Source organism: Paramisgurnus dabryanus, chromosome 12 (assembly GCF_030506205.2).
Source record: "Paramisgurnus dabryanus chromosome 12, PD_genome_1.1, whole genome shotgun sequence".
In the NCBI taxonomy this organism is placed as follows: domain Eukaryota; kingdom Metazoa; phylum Chordata; class Actinopteri; order Cypriniformes; family Cobitidae; genus Paramisgurnus; species Paramisgurnus dabryanus.
The window spans coordinates 9,773,434-9,793,451 of NC_133348.1; the positions used below are offsets into that span (position 1 = coordinate 9,773,434).

Genomic DNA, 20,018 nt, shown 5'->3' on the forward strand with positions numbered 1-20,018 from the left:
TTATTTAGGTACAGATGTACATTCGGTACCAATACGTATCTTTATTAGCCTGGGTGCCAGCCGATCTTAGCCCCGCCCACAACATTTTGAGGACGGGAAAATCGGTCTGGACAGATGATCAACAGTAACGTAATCAACCACGTCACCAAAGAGCGCGTGTGTTGAATCTGTTTACAACGAAATGGCTGCCGCTGGAGAATTCAGATGTGTCTATTGTCATTCATTGTTGTTTCTCCTTTGGTCGCACTTATGGAGGACCAAGTAAAAGAAGCAACTGAAATGGGTATCACAGCGATGCAACTTGGCGTGCACGACGAGATGGATATAATTAGCTTCTTTTTGGAAGCCTGGAATCGTGGCTGCTGAATTGTAAGAGATAGTCTGACTGTATGACTTGGTAACACTTACAGTGTTGTGATATAAGTAAAATGTTATAAACATAGTAGGTGTCGATGTACGTTCGCTAACTCAGACTTAGTAGAATCATAATGTTAGTGTCATTGTAGCGAAATAACTAGCAGTTCGGTCAGGCTGCAAAAGACGCCATTTTAACATACGTCACACACTCCGTTGCTCTGATTGGTCGTAGGTCTATCCAATTGAGTGCAGAGGCATTTTTTGGTTAAGACACGCCCCATAATCATTGCCCAATGGAGCGGTATCAGACTCAAATTCTGACTAGAATTGAGTATGACAACGTCAGGCTATATCTTTATGGTACTAATATGCACTTTTTGGGCCCTATTTTAACAATCTGAGCGCACAGTTTAAATGGGCGTGTCCGAATTCACTTTTATTAATTTAACAACTGAAAAATGGTTTGTGCGCCTAGCACACAGTCTAAAAGGGTTGTTCCTATTCTCATAATGAGTAATGGGTGTGTTTTTGGTGTAATGTGCAATAAACCAATGAGAGTCTCAGCTCTCATCCTGTTAAAAAGCCAGTTGCGATGGCGCCATGCCGATTCCCTATTTAGATGGCAGATTGTAAACTGAAAAACTAAGCGAAGGAAGAAGACCCCCACTTTAAGACTGATGTGAAAAAAATTGCTTTGTTTATATTTGTATTAAAATTGTTATTTTTTTGTTTTAAAATCTTTCTCTTTAAAGTCGTTTTTTTTGCAGTCATGAAAGTAAAATTAGCAGAGGCTTTTTATTGCTGTAAATGTGTGGATAGCCTACATGATCAGTGTAATCTCAAATAATAATTTACAAATATGTAAAAAAAGGTTTGTACCCTAAAAATATATAAAAGAGATAAAGAATTTACAAACGTGTGGAGAGTCTTCATCACTCGGATAGAGCCGTGAGTGTTTTGAAAAGCATTACTTAAAGGACAAGTTCAGTATTTTACACTTAAAGCCCTGTTTTCAGATTGTTTATGATGAAATAGAACGGTTTTGACTGAAAGTTGGACATATGCTGCTGGCCCGAGAATTTCCAGTTTTTGTGGTATCACCCCCCCCCCCCCACCCCCACAATGGCTGCATAGGTGCACTGGAACAATCCTTCCTAAAATGCATTAAACTTTCGTTTACAAAGACGTGAAACTCACCGAGTGGTTGGGGTGTTCACTGATATGCTCACACAAAAATTGCTGCAAAGTCATCATATACAATACATTTGTGTGGTAGAATAAAAAAAAATCAAAATAGATGCAATATTTCTTCTAAAGTCCTGTAAAATGTTCTAATTTATGTCCAAGAGACTCAATAATAATCGTTTACATTTGAATTTGTCATATTTAAAAACGTTTGTGTGCTGCTGCGCATCCTTATAAGCAAACGCGTGTTGTTGTCCCGTTTATAGGCTCATATTACTAACACGCTCTTTAAATAACAAAAACAATATTGCACCATTGACTTTAGCCCATAGGAGCAAATGCATTTGCTATTTAAACGGGACGCTGGACGTGAAAATGATAACTGCGTCGGGTTGAAACTAGCAAATAACATTGCGCCGGGTTTATGGTAGGAGCCTTTATACCACAGGTCTGTTGAATGCTGTATTCTGATTGGCTGAGAAATGTTCTGTGGGTATGCATTAATTTCTGATAACCGCACACCTAACTTGTCAAATGTCTTAAAAATAGGCACCAGGGCAACGCTTGTGGTAACCGTGGTATAAGAGGAATAATTGACTCCGGTCCTTTGAATTATTTGAAAATAATGCACACCCACGGTGTATTGCACCTCGGGTGTGCATTATTTTCTTATAATTTAATGGCCCGTCGTCAATTATTCCTTACTTAATGTACAAAAAGGTCTCACCTAAGCTTTTTCTGAGAGTGCCATATAAAAACTTTCTATTAATGACACCCTGAAGAAAACTGTAAAACCTCATGATTAACTTAACTTACATTGTAAAAATGTTAAAACTTTGTATAAATTGAAATTCTCCCCTTTGGCAAATGTGTGTGTGTGATGTCAAACAAGAGTAAACACAGCGATCTGTAGCAGATGTTAGTAGATCTGATAATAACTGGATAAGATCACTCCTGCTTTACCTGTTAGAAACCAGCGTAAACATTTGCACCATCTGCTTCATTCATCCATCTGCTTCATTAAGAGCAGACGCTCAATAACCTCAGGCAAAGCAGGCCTGTGATCTGTTTAACCTACAGTTAACCATTCTGACGAACTAAACACATAACCAGTGGACTCATGTGTACACACACAGCATTAATTATTGATAAATGTAAGTGAGAGAAACAAAGATGCCCTGCTGTCTCTTCACACTTTATGAATAATGAGTTTGAACAAACAGTGGCATGACAGATTGAATTAATGCACAGCGCCCTCTTGTGATTCATCAGTAATGCTTCGCATCCAAGTACGTCTCATTCCTTACACACTTTCAGTATTTTATTCATACAAAGTGACATTTTAAATCATAGAATTAGAATAACTGATGCTGATGTGTTTGTCTGACCTGTTCTCCAGTGATGATGTGTCTGGACGGTGCATTGATGCCCAGCTCTTCCAGTGGATAGATGATCTGACGTCTCGGGCTGACGGGTACCATGACATTCAGGACAGCTGTCAGACTGGGGGAAGTGATCTTCTGAAAGCACAGGAGAAAAAAAAATAAGAAATGTGCTCAGTATTACTACACTCAATGCAATCAGTAACTTCAAATAACAATTTTTAAAATATCAGCATTTATTTGGCACAAAAACAAATAGCTGCTGTGCAGTCATGTCACAGAATGTGTACCTGTCTAAGTTGTGTTCACCTTTTGGGCTGGATAGATGGGATAATAAAGGCAGGACTTGTGTGATAAGCGCAGCACCTCTTTGAAGAAATGTCTGGCATGAGGTTGATATATGGGGTTGAGGATGAAGTGACACAGACGCCCGTGATCCTCTCGCTGATGATGGTTAAAATACATAAACCTCTCAATGTCAAAGTGGGCTCGGATGAACTCGACATCCTGAAACGTGAAAACACGATAAGATGTGGCAAAGGATTTGTGCTGAAGGAACATGCACGTTCAATATGTTGTGAGTTTTTACCTCTTCATCTCTGATGATTATCAAACCAACAACCTGACTCTCAACCTGACACACGAACGCCTGAAGAGCCGTCCCATCCTGGGAATAAGAGAATGGAAACAGGGTTTAATTCACTGTGTCTAATGGTTAAAATTGTAAGAGATGCTTTATTGTGTAGCTGACAGACCGGGTCTTTACGGGCTTCCAGAAACAGATCCAGATCATCACTGATGGATTTCTGCTGGCTAAAACTTTCAATTAATCTCTGGACTTCTGGGATATCAGAGGACACAGCGACACGCACCTCTAATGTCCTGATGGATAAAAAATATATGAGCATGATAACTATGGGCTGTTTGTGTGTGTGTGTGTGTGTGTGTGTGTGCGCGCGTGTGTGAGTGTGTGTGTGCGTGCGTGCGTGCACCTGAACAGAGTTGAGTGATGACACAGATAGAGTTCATGTGGAAATGTGCTGCTCTCATGAGGAATGATTCTAATGAAAGACTGTAACAGAGGGAATTCTGGGACCAGTTTAGGCACAGAGATCACACAGTATTCCCGATCCTGTGCAGCCAATCAAACACAACACATTAAATCTCATCTATTAGAATTTTGCATTTTAAAATAAATTAATCGCATATAAAATAAAAGCTTGTTTTTGCATAATATATATTAGACAAATGAGGTGTCATGAAACTTTTTGATAAAAAAAGTAAATGCAAAGTAAGAGTATCAAAATAAGAAGCATAGTTAAAAACATCTCTTCATGTACTATTATGCATGATTTCAAATGACATCATACAAACCCATTTTCTTGTTTTTTCCAAATTTTAGGGGAAAATTTCCTTTACCGCAACGTGTCAATGACTGGATTTGGGTTTTTTGACATGGAATATTTATAATAAAAAACTCTAAAAAATAAAAAGCTTCAGTGCATGTTATACTATAAACATTTACAGTAAAGAAACATGTGGTATTTGGTGATCATTGGTAAATGTAGAGACAATAATAAGGAATATAAATGTGTCCAAGACCAATTTCTCATCCTCCAACAACTTTCAATCATTGTTTAAGCCCTCAAGGAACTAACATTTTTAAAAAAATAGTTGTAAGGGACATAATTGACTGTGACACCCAAGATGGCTACCAGGTAAGCAGTTCTTATTTTTTCTCTCCAGATAAAAGTTGAAATTTTGTTTGTCATAGTACCTAGACAACTTTTTAGTTCTCATTACCGAAACATGAGTTTGTAAATGCATATATTTAATGTAATATCATGTTGCGGTAATGATCATTTTTAATAATCTAAAGGAAATATTTTTAAAATCCTCTAAAAAATAATGGTTATAGTAAGTTCACACCTTAATCTTATATGTGCACAAAAATTGGCTTCAAGGGCTTTTAAAAATTCTGATGATGGACACCTTCTAAATCTGGATTTCGTGAGATATATGTATGTGCACATACTTATTTTGTATAGAAATACACACACACATGCATGCATGTTTGTATTTAAGAAACATTTATATATATTTATGAAAAAAAAAAAAAAAAAAAAAAATATATATATAATTCTTACATTTAAATATGTATGTGTGCATTCATGTATACATAATAATTACACACACACAAATATTTTATTCAAATATAAATTTTTATTTTGTATGCGATTAATGGCGATTAATCTTTAGACAGCTCCAATAAATACCATACTTACTGGGAAGAGTTTAAACAGGTATGGCAGGAGGTCTGCTGATCTTTGAAAGAAAAAAGAGAAAGCGAGAGAGATGCTCAGAAACGTCATCTGTCCTGCAGGACTGAGCTGAACGGCTGCCATGTTGGCCACTAGATGGTGAATGTGTGGTGTGTGGCTGTCAGTTTAAGTGTTCTGCTCATTAATAACATGCTCATGCTCTGTTGGAGGCGTCACGCCTCCATATTCCACAACAGCTGGACAATAAAGAGACACACGGACCACCACAGCGGGAGCCAAATAACATTCAGACTGATTTCTACAACAGCTTCTGACTGAAGCCCAATGGAGCTCCGCCAGATCATCACAGAAGCTTTCAGTCTTTAAATATTAACCAGAAACAAATTCTGAGTGAACGTTCACACATTTATAAAGTCTATCTGTAAAGTCAGACAACTAATAATAGGATACTCAGGGTGTAATTTGTGGAAAAATCAGAGGGGGTGTTTTTCATCTATTTTTATGGAACCTAAACTGTACATGCCAGAATGTTTAGGAGGGCTAATCCCCCCAGCAAATCGCACCATACTTATCTTAGCAAACAAAATCAAATAAAAGTCAGCAACAGACTGTTTTTGCCTGTGATCTTACCTCATTTCAAACCTTTTTTCCATAGTAAAGAGCTGAATGCAGAACGCATTAGGAGATCTGTCTGAATCCGAATCCTCACAGGAGATCAGCGAGTCTTTGACACATAACTCAATATTCTCTGACTGGTTAGAAAAAAACAAGCATTTTACAATAATCACTGAATTAAATTAAGGAAAAAAAGAAAGATAAATATTAAATAGGATCTGACCTGAGATCTGTCAGAAGTTTTGCTGTGTTCACTTCGCATCTCTTCTTCTGTGTCTAATTCACCCTGTGATTTAATTTTCTTCAGTAAAAACCACATCATTTAAAACACATGCAGTAAAACAATAATTATTTAAGAAAATGTAAGTGTAATTCCCTGTATTATCACAATGTTTTGCTGATTTAAAACTCACTGGTTCAGAGTCTTTGACCTCCACAGATGTCTCTGCAGTCAGATTGTTCTCCTCTGGTGGTTTTGGTTCCTCTGTTTGCTCCACTGGATTTGTCTTTCTCAGTTCTTCAAATGCTCCAAGCTCAAAGCACTGATTGAGAAGTTTTAAGTCAACGTGACCACTCATACTGCAAAAGCCCACCACAGATCCTTCATTCTGCACACACATCACAGACACACTCTTTAAAGATGGCACATGTCATTACCATGTTAGAAAATACAGAAAATCATTTCCATTGTTACAAAACTCTCAGGAATACCTCACTTTGTGTTTTGTTTGCCTGCTTAACTTGTCTTGTTGACCCAGTTTTCTACATAGCTGACTCTTGAATAACTTTGCATTGTTTTCACATAATAAAAAATACTTTTGAATTCATTCATTTAAATTAAAGAGTCTTGTTTTCATTCACTCACAATAATGCCATTTCAAACCTGTATGACTTTTATTCTCATGTGGAAAACAGTGTTCTTAATACTGTACAATAATAGTGCATGGAGACATATGATGGGAATCATAACATAAAATCATACATGTTTAAACAACATAAGTCATGAGAGAGAAACATCTGAGCGATAACATTTTCCTTCTGGGATCTTTAGCTTTATTTGGACACATCATGGAAATGTTTGAAGGAATGTTAATGGATACGTCTAACCTCACAGACGACAGCATGATGCTCCTGATCCTGAGACTCAATGAGTTCAGATATGAAGTACGGCCCGTGGGTTTCCACCAGGGGTCTGATGTCCTCTGTAAATATCTGCATGATGTCATCATGATCTTCCACTCTGAAGAATTTCATTTTAATACATTAATGTAAGAAAAAGTCCTGTTTAAACAATATAGTGATATAATGTAGAGTACAAAATGTTTATAACAGTTGTGAAGTATAGCAAATATACTGATTTTCTTTTAATTTGTGTTCATTTATGATCCTGAATCCAGAAGAGAATGAGTGTAAACCTGGCTCTGCGGACATGTAGTCGTGGACAGTGATTGTTTCGATGACAAACATATGCTTTTAAACTTTCCTCCAGGACACACGTCATAGGATCAAAGATCTTCTCTAGTGATGCCTCTGATCAAATATGAAAAAAAAATATATAAATGTCAAAACTGAAACATTAATGTGTTAAAATCTAAAGTCATGTAAAAGTAGTTGATAATGTTTGTTTTTTACCAAGTGTGCCCATGTAGGAAGTCATGAGGCAGATGTGCTCCAAATCCACAATGGCATTAAAGACGGTTCTGAATGTTGTACAAGGAAACAAAACTGATCATGAGATTCAGAAATTCAATATAACAAGATTAAATGGAAGCAGAAAGGCATTGCTTTACAGTCAATACAATATGTGCAGCCCCAAACAAGATTCAGACTCGCTCTAACCAGATCACATGAACCGTCTGCCTTGTTTAAGCAAATTATGATAGAAATCGAAAAACAAACTGTGTACTTAAAATAGATTATGGGTGACTCTCACTGCCAGAAAAAAAGATTTAGGTTATATTTCACACAAAAATCAAGAAAATATGAAATTATATCTAGCTTAAAGCAAAATAAATACTATTGTAGGACCATTTAAATCATGTGTTTTGTGACTTTATTTATTTTTGTACAATTCTGGGATATCCTTGTCATATTTTGTGATGCAAAAAACTAATTTTAATGTAACCTTTAGCTTTTTTAAAGAAACAATAACATGAATAAATGCAGAATGAGTTTCACAAAAACTACACAGAAAATGTTCACATCAATATTATCATTACCTGATTATCTCTTTAGTGCCCCCTATGGAGAAATCAGGCTGAGACACAAACAGGCGCAGATACAGTGTGTTCAAGGGCTAGAGAAACACAGAAAACACTAAAAGTTAGATACAAGTCACGCTAAATATGAATGAATATCATGTTTAATTTGTTAAGCCTACAGTGAATGTTTTGTGAAGTGAAATCTCCCAGCGTGATTGATCCACGAGCTCTTCTGTGGGCTGATCAGAGAAAGACATGTGAGCGAGCACTGCATTCTCACTCGTGGTCATTGTCACAGACAGATTTGATCTCTCACTGCACACACACAGAGGACAAAATATCAGATTTATCAGATCATTACTAAAAAAGCATTAAAAAGTTCACCAAAAAAATGAAAATTCTGTCATCCTCATGTTGTTCTAAACATGCATAAATGTATTTTTTCTGATGAACACAAAAGAAGATATTTTGATAAATGATGATAAGCACACAGCTGATTGTAACCATATGGTAAGAAAAACAAATTCAATGGAATTCAATGGGTACCATCATTCATCAAAATATCTTCTTGATCATTTATCACAATACTTCCATATTATTTGTTTTACTATGGAAGTCAAATGTTACGGCAGCTGTATGCTTACCATCATTTATTAAAATATCTTATTTTGTGTTCATTAAAATAAAACAATTTATACAGGTTTAGAACAACATGAGGATGAGTAAATGATGACTAAATATCTTTAAGTTACAGTAAAGTTGCTGAAAAATTTTAATTTAAAAGGGACATATAATGAAAATCTGACTTTTTCATGTTTAAGTGCTATAATTGGGTCACCAGTGCTTCTATCAACCTAGAAAATGTGAAAAAATCAACCCAGTAACTTAGTTTTGTAAACCATTCTCTGCAATATGTGAAAAAATAGCTCATTGAAATTTGGCTCCCCTTGTGATGTCAGTAGGGGAACTTATTATAATAACCCTGCCCCTTAATCTGCACTATCCAACCACAGCACTGCCACATGATCACACAAAGTTCTGTGGGATGGTCACAGAATTTTTTGCTAATTTTTCCATGGCATTCTCAGGTATTGGTTACTCAACTGTTTTGCCATTTTCTTACCATTGTTGCTTCGGTTAAGGGTTAGATTTACATAAAAGGACATCCTTACACAAACCCAACTCAACGCCAGGCGACAATTGTTTAAATTTTAGAAAATATAAAAGAATACCTCAGAAAAAATTATATTAACCAATACTTAAAGTGACATACTAATGCAAACACCAAATCTAACCCTAAACCGAAGCAACAATGGTTTAAAAATAGGAAAAAGCAGTTGAGTAACCAATCCGTGACAATGCCACGGAAAAATGAGCAAAAAATTCTGTGACTATCCCACGGAACTTTGTGAGATCATGTTGCGAGATCAGCTCATTTGCATTTAAAAGCACAAACCAAAAACGACTGCACAGTTTATGCTCACACCTACAATGGTAGGTCCAGTGGCAATTTTAATAAATTATCTGTGGGGTATTTTGAGCTAAAATATGGCACTGATGTTAAGATATGTCAGTGCAACATTTTTTTTTAATTAAAGCAGTTCAACATTTTAGTCCAGCACTAGGATAAGCCCTGTCTGGGAAACCACCAATTTATGTTATATTTTGTTTCAGTCCCATGCATCATGCATACTTCAATACTTGTGTTGGGTTTGGAGTAATATAACTGTTACAAGTAAATAAATGCTGAGAGAATTTTCACTTAAACACTTACAGAAGGTGAATGACATTGACTCTGCCAAACACATCGATAGTGGACGGACTGATCAGATGATTGATCTCCTCAGCATCTGATGACTCTGCTCTTCTCACAGTCACACTTAAAGCTTCACCGCCCGATGATCTGATGGTGCTCATTTTAAACCTGACAAACAGATCGACTAGATAAATGTTGTTTGTCGACTACTAGGCCTACTACACAAATAAAAGTTGACATACGCTGTAAATAAACGGTTAATGGTGCTGATTATATTTTGTTCATGATTTAACTTAGTTGTTCATATATTGTTACCGACTACTGGCTTAACTTATGTGTTATGTAAACCATCGTAAGTTTTCTACACAAAAAATATTAATAAATAAAATATAAAAGTTATTACATTAAGCAAAACATACAATATAAAAACCATTTAAAAAAGTACTAAACCGACCTTTTTAGTGAGAATAATGAAAACTGCTATTTTCAATTCAAGCAAATGGCGATAGAAACGCTGTTTGCAAGCGTCCAGTAACCATGGTGACGGGCGCGCGACAATGACGTACTGAGGTGAAAGAGACGTCACTCAGAAGCGCACCGCGACAATCGGCAGTGGCACGCAGCTAACACTTTAGCTTTGTATTAAAGACCACAAACTTGTTAAAATAATCCAACAAAAGTCGCGTTACAATAAAGTGAAATCAAGTTTTTAATCATGGCGTCCACAGCGGCGGGAAAACAGAGAATCCCTAAAGTGGCGAAGGTAATAACATGAGTTTGTGAGCGAGTTAGCATTAGCATGTAAACAAATGTTGAGCTCCTGATGTCTTCTGTAAGCATCCAACACACGTGAAGGTCTGTTATGAATGCGTTTTTAATAAGTAAAGTGTGTGTTTGTTTATTCAGGTGAAGAATAAAGCTCCTGCAGAGGTTCAGATCACCGCAGAGCAGCTGCTCAGAGAAGCTAAAGAGAGAGAACTTGAGTTACTGCCTCCTCCACCTAAACAGAAGATCACTGATCAGGAGGAACTCAACGACTATAAACTGAAAAAGAGAAAGGTATGGCGGCTATATGATGTTATCAACTTATATTTCAGTTCATTATTTGCAACAAGGTATTTTATAGAATACCACAGTATTAACTATACTAGTGTTTGCTGGCCTAATGCAGATCTAGGTTTTTGTAATTAACCTGCACTGTACTGCACGTGACTGTCTGTGTATTTTGCTGTTGTGTTGTATGTGTAGATACATTGTGTATTTTCTGCTTATAACAAATTTTACTGTATATTGGGTTACACAATTACTGGAATTTTCAAGGCTGGAAACTTTCCATAGGAATTAATGTGAATATATGGGAATTGACAGGAATTATATTGAATAAAATAAAAAAAAATGCAGAGTTTCCTGTAACAGGGAACTTAAATGTAGTTAAGAAAACTTTTTAATTTTTTTTTTTTTTTAAACAAGAAGTTTAAATGCAATTTCAGTTCAACGTCTACCCTGCACATTGCTTACTGATGGGAAATTGAAGCCACACCCCCTGCATGTACCTGCATTCATTCATAGCATGCACAGATCATTTCTTCAATCTTGCACACAAAATAATGCCAAAATGCCCATCTTTGCATGTATTCACGTAATTAACATAAATTAATTTAATTTAATTTAAGCATGTCTGCTTATGACCAAACAAAGTATTTATTTATGTTTATATATGATATGTTTTTATATAAATTTTCCTAAATGTACAAATAATTCCCATAATTCCCTTAAAGTTTCCAATTTCAATTATTTCCAAAATTTCCCAGATTAAGTTCCCATGGAAAGTTTTTGGAAATGTACCGGAAACCTTCCGCCCCTTTGCAACCCTAACTGTATATTGCATTTTTGTTTGGTTTACCACTTGAGCTGCTTTTACTAATATCAGTCCAACTTTAGAACATAATTAACGTGTCTTCTCTCTGAATTTAGGGATTTGAGGACAACATCAGGAAAAACAGAACGGTCATCAGTAACTGGATCAAGTACGCACAATGGGAGGAGAGTCTGAAAGAGATCCTGAGGTGGGTTTGTGTTGGTGCAGCATCATTAATAAAACCTCATGAAGAATTGACAGGTGATGGAGGTTTCTTAATGCATCTTCTTCTCCTCTCGACAGGGCCCGCTCCATCTACGAGCGAGCGCTGGATGTAGATCACAGGAACATCACGCTGTGGCTGAAGTACGCCGAGATGGAGATGAAAAGCCGGCAGGTGAATCACGCTCGCAACATCTGGGACCGAGCCATCACCATCCTGCCACGTGTCAATCAGTTCTGGTATGATCCTCCTCCTGCTGTTTGTATAGAAAAAAACATTTCGAAAAAAATCTTCAGTGTTTTATGCTTATTCATCCACCAGGTACAAGTACACGTATATGGAGGAGATGCTGGGGAACATCGCGGGTTGCAGGCAGGTGTTTGAGCGCTGGATGGAGTGGGAGCCTGAAGAACAGGCCTGGCATTCCTACATCAACTTTGAGCTACGATATAAGGAAGTGGACAAGGCACGCAGCATCTATGAGAACTATATCCTTCCATTGAGTAGCAACTTTATTACATGCGTTATTAATGTGTTCATTTGTATGTTTTAGATGTGTAGAATATAGACAGTTGTTTTTTCACTTTATTCTGTGTAATCTTATCAAAATTTGTAGTATTTGCTAAGTCAAGCATCGCTATGATCATTATTGTGCAGACCACATCTGTAATGTTCCTTAACATCTGAGCACTCGTGATGGTCCATCCTGAAGTGAAGAATTGGATCAAGTACGCTCACTTCGAGGAGAAGCACGGCTACATCGCTCGCGGGAGGAAGGTGTTCGAGAGAGCGGTGGAGTTTTTCGGTGAAGATCAGATAAGCGAGAGTCTCTGTGTGGCTTTTGCTAGATTTGAAGAGAAGCAGAAAGAGGTTTGACCTTTGTGTTTGTGTTTAACTAAACCAGAAGATGCTTTCTTTTCCTCCTCACATGTTCACTTTGTGTGTTTCAGTTTGAGAGAGTTCGGGTCATCTATAAATACGCTTTGGACCGAATCCCCAAACAACAGGCCCAGGAACTGTTTAAGAATTACACTGTGTTTGAAAAGAGGTTTGGAGACAGGAGAGGAATCGAGGATGTGATCGTCAGCAAAAGAAGATTTCAGTATGAAGAGGAGGTCAAGGTGAGTAAAACATCCTGAAGATTTTTGACCCGTGCTGGCAAAATGAGGCGCAATGAGAGTATAAATGTTTTGATCAATTGAGGTTTTCATAAAAAAAAACCTACATTAAGCCCTCGTCTACTGATCATAATGTTCTAAATAGTCATTAAACATCTAAAATGATCTTTATTTGTATGTTTTCTGAGAGGTGTATCGTCCTAAATGCTTCATCTAATACAAAGATGAGACTCCATCCACTTGAGATTTTGTTTTGTTTTTTAAAACATGCAGAAATAAGAAAATAAAGTGCTTGATGTGTAAAGAGTTATTATTCACGATAAGACATGAAAATGATCTTCCTCACGCTGACTGACAGATCCGAAGCATGCACACAGATGCGTGAGCCTGCAACCCCGATAGATACACATATACACAGAAATACAGTTTTAAAAATATCTAGTTTTGACAAGAATTCACGCAGATATAATCTGTCATGTCTTAAGTGAATGTTTGGTTAACTGTTGGGGATCTGATGTGTAAGATTATGTTAGATAATATAATGAACAAAATATATTAAAAATTTTTTGAAAATAGCATGGGTTACATTTATTTGTTTGTAGTGTTTGATGATGCGACTAATCATTACTGTTATTATTATATTGCAACCATGCAAATGAAATGCATGCTCCCTCCTTCTGAATTGTTTGTACAACAGACATGGAGTTATATAAGTATCTTTGTGTACAGGCAAACCCACATAATTATGACGCCTGGTTCGATTATCTGCGTCTGGTGGAGAGTGACGCTGATGCGGATACCGTAAGAGAAGTGTATGAGAGAGCCATAGCCAACACTCCACCCATCCAAGAGAAGAGACACTGGAGACGCTACATCTACCTGTGGATTAACTACGCTCTCTATGAGGAGCTGGAGGTCAAGGTACAAACAAAGGATCACCTGCGAGGTCAATCGAGCTTTAGGTATTGATGTTTAATGTTTGTTTGATGTTTTTAGGACCCTGAAAGAACACGGCAGGTGTATCAGGCCTGTTTGGAGCTAATACCACACAAGAAGGTAAAATTCACGTTGAATAATCATAATGAAGGTTTTTGCTATCATTTTCGAGAAGTGCTGGTCGAATTATTGCTTATTCTGTATTCAGTTCACATTCGCCAAGATCTGGCTCCTATACGGACAGTTTGAAATCCGACAGAAGAACTTGCAGAACGCAAGACGAGGCCTGGTAAGCTATCCGTAAGCAAATCTACTTTAAACGTAATAATGATGCATTTCTTGAACCTCTGGCCTCTCTCGTGTCAGGGCACAGCCATCGGGAAATGTCCTAAAAACAAACTGTTCAAGGGCTACATCGAGCTGGAGCTTCAGTTGCGAGAGTTTGATCGCTGTAGGAAGCTCTATGAGAAGTACCTGGAGTTCAGTCCTGAAAACTGCACCACCTGGATCAAGTTTGCAGAACTGGAGAGCATCCTGGGAGACACTGACCGAGCCAGAGCCATATTTGAGCTGGCCATAGGACAACCACGATTAGACATGCCCGAGGTCAGTCGCACGTTACTTTCTGTCTTTACATCAAAGTCATTCAATTGTAAAGATTAAGGATGTTTTCAAATGATAAATATTTCTGGTTTAGACTAAACGATTAATGCAAGGTTGAAGAGAGCAAACATCAAACGTCTTACATGTATTGTTTTCTTCAGGTGCTGTGGAAGTCGTACATTGACTTTGAGATTGAACAAGAAGAATATGACAACACACGCAGCCTTTATAAAAGACTGTTACAGCGCACACAGCATGTCAAGGTATGATGAACACACAATTTCATCTACTCTAAACTATCTTAATGAATGAATGTCTGCAGAACGAGAACGGTCGATTTACTTTGATTGTATCTGCAGGTTTGGATCAGTTATGCTCAGTTTGAGCTGTCCATCGACAGTGAGGAGCGTCTGCAGAGATGTAGACAGATCTATGAAGAGGCTAACAAAGGTCTGCAGGGCTGCGAGGAGAAGGAGGAACGTTTGATGCTCATGGAGTCCTGGAAAGATTTCGAGGAGGAGTTTGGAACGGTCGCCAACAAGGAACGAGTCCAGAAACTTCTGCCTGAGAAAGTGAAGAAGAGGAGAAAGATCACGGCAGAGGATGGGGTGAGTCTTCAAACGTCCTGATGGACGACACAAGAATATCTGCATTGTAGCAGTGCTGTAAAGGGACAAATTAAGACAGAGAGATGTGACCCAATCTGTGAAAAGCCAGCTAAAGTAGTTTGTTTTGTGATTTATTGTTTTCTACATAAAATCATCCTATATAATGTAAAGAACATTTAACATTGATATCTTTAATATTGACTTAAGTGAAATCAATGTGAATCTTTGCTGCTATGGACTGGATTTCACAGGCAGGGTCACATATTATTAAACTATTATATCACCTCTGGGATGTTTTGTTCCTTAGTTTTAAAGCATTTACTGAGACTTTTACTTTACTTGGATCACATTGATAATATTGTTGTAGATAATGAGTCCAGTTATTTGTTAAATGTTTGTCAGTCTGTTTTAATAATGCTGGTATATGCAGATGGACAGCATGTCTTGAAATCCTTTGTGTTTGAGACTACCAATTAATGTCAGCCCACTGAATGAATGTAATGACTGTGTGTTGTGTTCAGTCGGATGCTGGCTGGGAGGAATACTATGACTACATCTTTCCTGAAGATTCTGCTAACCAGCCCAACCTCAAACTGCTGGCCATGGCCAAGATGTGGAAGAAACAACAGCAGCAACAGCAGGAAGAAACAGAAGAACAAGAGGTTTCAGATGCTGAGGAACCAGAAAAGAGCCCAGAAGCGGAGGATGAGGAACCTGTGGCACCCAAACAGAATGAGATTGATGACCGTGATGATGAGGACGAGAGCAGCAGCTCCAGCAGTGACAGTGATGAAGAAGAGCGCAAGGATGAGACGGAAAAAACCAAGACGGATGCAGACAAAGACTGAAGCGTTGTGATGGTGCCTGACGTGTTATTTCTCTCTTTCTTACTGTCTTTTCTTTTCTAACAAAATAAAGGTGAGAACCAAATGTGCTTTTGTCGCATTCAAGTTGATGTCCGCAAGCTGATTTCAAGCGTAAGGTTTACGTACGTAGTTGTTGGTCAATCCAGGGATGTATCTCTACCTTCAGGTAAACTAGAAGGTATTATGGACTTCTCAATGGCAAACTTTCACTGAGTTTGTTTCTGATTGAAACAAATGATGACTGTCAATGGTGATTGTGTAACTTTAATTTTCTGTTATTCAGCCTCTCAACAAGAAGAGATTTCAGCAAAAATATTCTGTGTGACACCAACAACTCTTAAAGTTGCCATAAACAGGAGTAGCGATCGTCTTATTTTCCCCATGGTGACGTATATCCCAGTTGAATTTGTCTATCGAGATCTGATTGGATTGTTTGAAGTTGGGTCATCTTGCTATTTGCTACTCGCTGCGATCTTTTCCTGGACCCCTCCCACCTGCCTTACTATATACTTTATTAAGTAAAAAGAGATTGTTTTGAGGAGGGGAGGAGATTTGCATTTTTTATTTAAAGATATGAGAACATGTGAATTAAAAAAAAAATAAGGAAGCTCACAGATACCAAAATATTCCAATAATTTTTCATATCGTTTTTCATTTTAATTTCAATGCAACTTTAAGAGTTGTTTTAGGCATGTGCTAGCTAGTCTTACATAGGGTTGCAAAGGGGCGGACAGTTTCCATGGGAACTTAATACGGGAAACTTAATGGAAATTAACAGGAATTATTTGGAAATGTATATAAACTATATCATATACAAACATAAATGACAAACATAAATAAACATTTTGTTTGGTCATAAGCAGACATGCATGCAAGGTGATGCAGATTTTGAAAAATCCTAATACTTAATCAACGCTTGATACGCTCATCAAGCCTGAATTTATTTGATCAAAAGTCCTAATAGAAATGATTTCTGAAGGATTTTTGATCAAATGAATGCAGGCTTGATGAGCATACGAGACTTCTTTTAAAAACATGAATAATAGTAATGTCCAAACGTTGAGGTGGTACAGTAATTCTGTATGATAACAGAAAACTGACTAGCAGAATGTAAGAGAGAATCACAGCTTAAGCTTAAAATAAATGTTTAATAAAATAGTGCTATCTTATATCCAGAAATGATTTGTGCATGTTATGAAAGAATGCAAGTACATGCAGGGGGTGTGGCCTTAATGATCCTTCAGTAAGCTGTGTGCATGGGGAGAAGGGTAGAAATTCAACCGAAATCGCGTTAAATCTTGTTTTTAATTATGCTGCAATTGCTGTAGATTTTTTCGAACTACATTTAAGTTCCCTGTTATAGGCAACTCTGAAATGTTTCTTATTCCCATTAATTCCCATGGAAAGTTTCCAGCCTTGAAAATGGAAATTTTGCATTACATATACAATATTTCTCTGAAAAAGCCACATCAGCCAGGTTTGGATTTTGAGCTTTTTATTTAATGTAACTACAATTCCGATGTCCCTCAGTTTCATCTCTATTACCCAAACAGAAAGCAACAATAAAATCATTCAGAGCAGTGACTCTCCGTCTCAGCTAAAGTCTTGAGATGTTGTGATAAAAGCAAGTTTCTTTGTTCAGGTGGATGCTGATAACTTCAGAGAGTCACATGCTAGTGTTATTCAATGTCCTCCGGTCGGACAGGATGAGGAAGAGGGATTATAGATTTCTTCTCTGTGTCTCTGGATAAAGCTTTCCTCATGTCTGTGAAGTGAATCAGAGTTTAAGTTACTTGGATCCTCATCATAACAGGGACAATATTTGTAGTAGAGAATGTCCAAGTCATATAAGAGAAAAGTCAACTTCTTTATAAAATGTGAGCATGCTTAAACTCAACCTGAATATGATGAAAAAAACTTTACCATAAGCATCTTCATCTGGCTCTCCGTTACTGGCAGAGTAATACTCGATCACAGTTCTGTAGACGCTGTAACCCAACTGTTTGTACATATTTACAGCCACTTGATTGGAGACTCGTACAAAAAGATCGACAAAGAATCCACCCTTCCTAAAGAAAAAGAAAAAACACATCCTTTAAACAGGGATGCCCTGAATCTCACTGACGTGTGTTCATTTAACAGACGCTTTTATTTACAGGACATAAGTAATGAATGAGAGATGCACAGGTAAGTTTGACCTCTCGGAAATCTCTTCCAGCATCTCCATGAGTTTAGCAGCCAGACCCAGTCGTCTGAACTCGGGTGCCACAGACAGAGCGGTCACATGACCGTGCCATTCTTCTCTGGCGACGGATCCTTCTGCTTTCCCCATTACTACAGATGAGATGGGATAACAGGTTAGAATACTTCAATCTAACTGTTTAAGTCAACTAGTTCTTACAGTTCTTTCATGAAACACAAAGGAGAACGGCGATGTTTTCCCAAACACCCCAGGATGCATCATGCAAGGTATGTAACTTAAAATGTACAGTGTATGGTCAGCTTTAATATTTTGTAACATTTCTCTTTTGTTCCACGTAGGAAAGAATTGAGTTTGGGACATTATAAAGGGTGAGTAAATAATGACAAACAATAACACAGAGAAAATCTGATGTGATATATATATTTGACTCACTGTAACCCATCAGCTCACCGCCCGGAGCTTCTGCTACTATGAAATACTCGGGCCAATGAGCCAGATACTGCAGATAAAAGGGAATCCCATACTGTACAAGAAACACAAGTCAAGGATAAACACACAATCATGTGTATGATAGAGAAACACACAGACTACTGGACATTTATCCAGCTGATAAACTTTTATTTCTGACGTTACACAAGTGCAATTTTTAGAATGTAAAAGGATACAGTCTCAGTCAAAGGATCCAGATTACTGTAGGAGAAAAACACAACACATCAGTACATGCACATATATGATGAACTTAAAAACAAAACACAACAAAACTCATGCATATTAATGTTATAAACCGCAGCTCTGCGATAAAACACTTACGATAGTAGAAGTACAATATCTGTGCGTTACTACTATTTTTTAAAGACTCATTTGATAGCATGCTCTTATCCTTTACTGAATTAGAGTGGTGCTAATTATTATTAATATATTTATGCAAATAAGCATGTAGAAGATACATTTACTTGTTAGTGTAAACTTACTAGTGAAAACGCAAAATAAGCTCATAACATGAACATAGAACATATAAAAGTAATAATAATGCAGTATTAAAAGAACGAAGGTTTATATGGTAGCACGGATTTTGAGACGTGCATCGGTGCGACAGTAAATATCGCGGTAAAGTCGCGACTTTACCATGGTAACCGTTCAGCGCATGTTTGTGTGTGTTGTTATATTGATGTAACATGAATGAGACTCACATGTTATTAAATTTAAACAGATCATCGCACGTAAAAGCTCGTAATGTTGTCATGTTCTCGATGCGCGTGCACGACGACGCTCTGACCTTTCACCCTCTGCGTCACACGTGTGACGTATGACGTCTTGATAAAAAGCGCCGTCTGCCGGTCATTTTAGTGAAGTATAATGGAAGATCATGAATTAGGATTATTTAATTTAATATAATAATATGATCATTTTGGCTTTTATATTTTTGTTTTTTGGTATGAGTGTCAATGATTTAAATTGTTCTTGTTTTTTTTTTGTCGAAAATATGTTTCGACCTTTTTCCAGGTTTTTATTATGTCATATAAAAATGTAATTAAATGGATGTGTGATTAGAGTACTATACCTTTAGAATATCAACACTAATTGATTATAAAATGATTTGTGTACAAAAGGTTTGACCAATTTGTCACTTTAAAATATTTTATTTCTTTTACAGGAAGCATAATGTTTAACTAGACTGAAAATGTTTTATAATTGTATTTCTTCATTGTTTATATGTCAGGTAAATGTTTTAGACTCAAGGTCTCTTACTCTTGAGTGTTTGTTCTGCTTTGTGTTACATAATTTCCAGTATATGTGTGTGCTTTATTCCCTCAGGTGTGTAGGG

The 20,018-nt window shown here is 37.1% G+C and overlaps 3 protein-coding genes across 3 annotated transcripts in view; 1 reads left to right on the forward strand and 2 right to left on the reverse strand.

Moving 5' to 3' along the window:
• Positions 1–10,354, reverse strand: part of cfap61 (cilia and flagella associated protein 61) — a 27,032-nt gene extending 16,678 nt beyond the window's left edge. Inside the window, exons 1-16 of the mRNA XM_065256569.2 lie at positions 10,233–10,354; positions 9,797–9,946; positions 8,202–8,337; positions 8,041–8,117; positions 7,454–7,521; positions 7,237–7,351; positions 6,929–7,061; positions 6,235–6,429; positions 6,045–6,107; positions 5,837–5,958; positions 5,210–5,249; positions 3,917–4,056; positions 3,680–3,806; positions 3,514–3,591; positions 3,234–3,431; positions 2,931–3,062 (exon numbers count right to left, since the gene is read on the reverse strand). Coding sequence (XP_065112641.1) covers positions 2,931–3,062; positions 3,234–3,431; positions 3,514–3,591; positions 3,680–3,806; positions 3,917–4,056; positions 5,210–5,249; positions 5,837–5,958; positions 6,045–6,107; positions 6,235–6,429; positions 6,929–7,061; positions 7,237–7,351; positions 7,454–7,521; positions 8,041–8,117; positions 8,202–8,337; positions 9,797–9,939 — 1,767 coding nt within the window. The 5' untranslated portion in view covers positions 9,940–9,946; positions 10,233–10,354. The remainder of the gene's footprint in view (positions 1–2,930; positions 3,063–3,233; positions 3,432–3,513; positions 3,592–3,679; positions 3,807–3,916; positions 4,057–5,209; positions 5,250–5,836; positions 5,959–6,044; positions 6,108–6,234; positions 6,430–6,928; positions 7,062–7,236; positions 7,352–7,453; positions 7,522–8,040; positions 8,118–8,201; positions 8,338–9,796; positions 9,947–10,232) is intronic.
• crnkl1 (crooked neck pre-mRNA splicing factor 1) lies at positions 10,355–16,159 on the forward strand. The gene is made up of 14 exons (XM_065256572.2): positions 10,355–10,541; positions 10,685–10,837; positions 11,753–11,844; positions 11,940–12,098; positions 12,181–12,347; positions 12,551–12,729; positions 12,810–12,980; positions 13,707–13,898; positions 13,974–14,033; positions 14,122–14,202; positions 14,280–14,519; positions 14,678–14,779; positions 14,876–15,124; positions 15,646–16,159. Exons 1-14 carry the CDS (start codon positions 10,494–10,496, stop codon positions 15,970–15,972), a joined length of 2,220 nt encoding a protein of 739 aa, XP_065112644.1. The 5' UTR covers positions 10,355–10,493; the 3' UTR covers positions 15,973–16,159.
• Positions 16,160–16,564: 405 nt separating this feature from the next.
• naa20 (N-alpha-acetyltransferase 20, NatB catalytic subunit) lies at positions 16,565–19,497 on the reverse strand. The gene is made up of 6 exons (XM_065256571.1): positions 19,384–19,497; positions 18,859–18,883; positions 18,626–18,716; positions 18,189–18,324; positions 17,914–18,059; positions 16,565–17,755 (listed from the first exon to the last, which is right to left on the reverse strand). Exons 1-6 carry the CDS (start codon positions 19,434–19,436, stop codon positions 17,670–17,672), a joined length of 537 nt encoding a protein of 178 aa, XP_065112643.1. The 5' UTR covers positions 19,437–19,497; the 3' UTR covers positions 16,565–17,669.
• Positions 19,498–20,018: the final 521 nt, after the last annotated feature.

What these genes read in the sequence shown, in the direction of transcription:
- crnkl1 (XM_065256572.2), top strand. Translation starts at nt 10,494, where the DNA reads ATGGCGTCCACAGCGGCGGGAAAACAGAGAATCCCTAAAGTGGCGAAG. An exon ending in ATAAACTGAAAAAGAGAAAG is followed by an intron (nt 10,838 to 11,752) that starts GTATGGCGGCTA and finishes CTCTGAATTTAG; the next exon opens with GGATTTGAGGACAACATCAG. An exon ending in AGTCTGAAAGAGATCCTGAG is followed by an intron (nt 11,845 to 11,939) that starts GTGGGTTTGTGT and finishes TCCTCTCGACAG; the next exon opens with GGCCCGCTCCATCTACGAGC.
- naa20 (XM_065256571.1), bottom strand. Translation starts at nt 19,436, where the DNA reads ATGACAACATTACGAGCTTTTACGTGCGATGATCTGTTTAAATTTAAT. An exon ending in TGGATCCTTTGACTGAGACT is followed by an intron (nt 18,717 to 18,858) that starts GTATCCTTTTAC and finishes TTTCTTGTACAG; the next exon opens with TATGGGATTCCCTTTTATCT. An exon ending in CGGTGAGCTGATGGGTTACA is followed by an intron (nt 18,325 to 18,625) that starts GTGAGTCAAATA and finishes TCTCATCTGTAG; the next exon opens with TAATGGGGAAAGCAGAAGGA.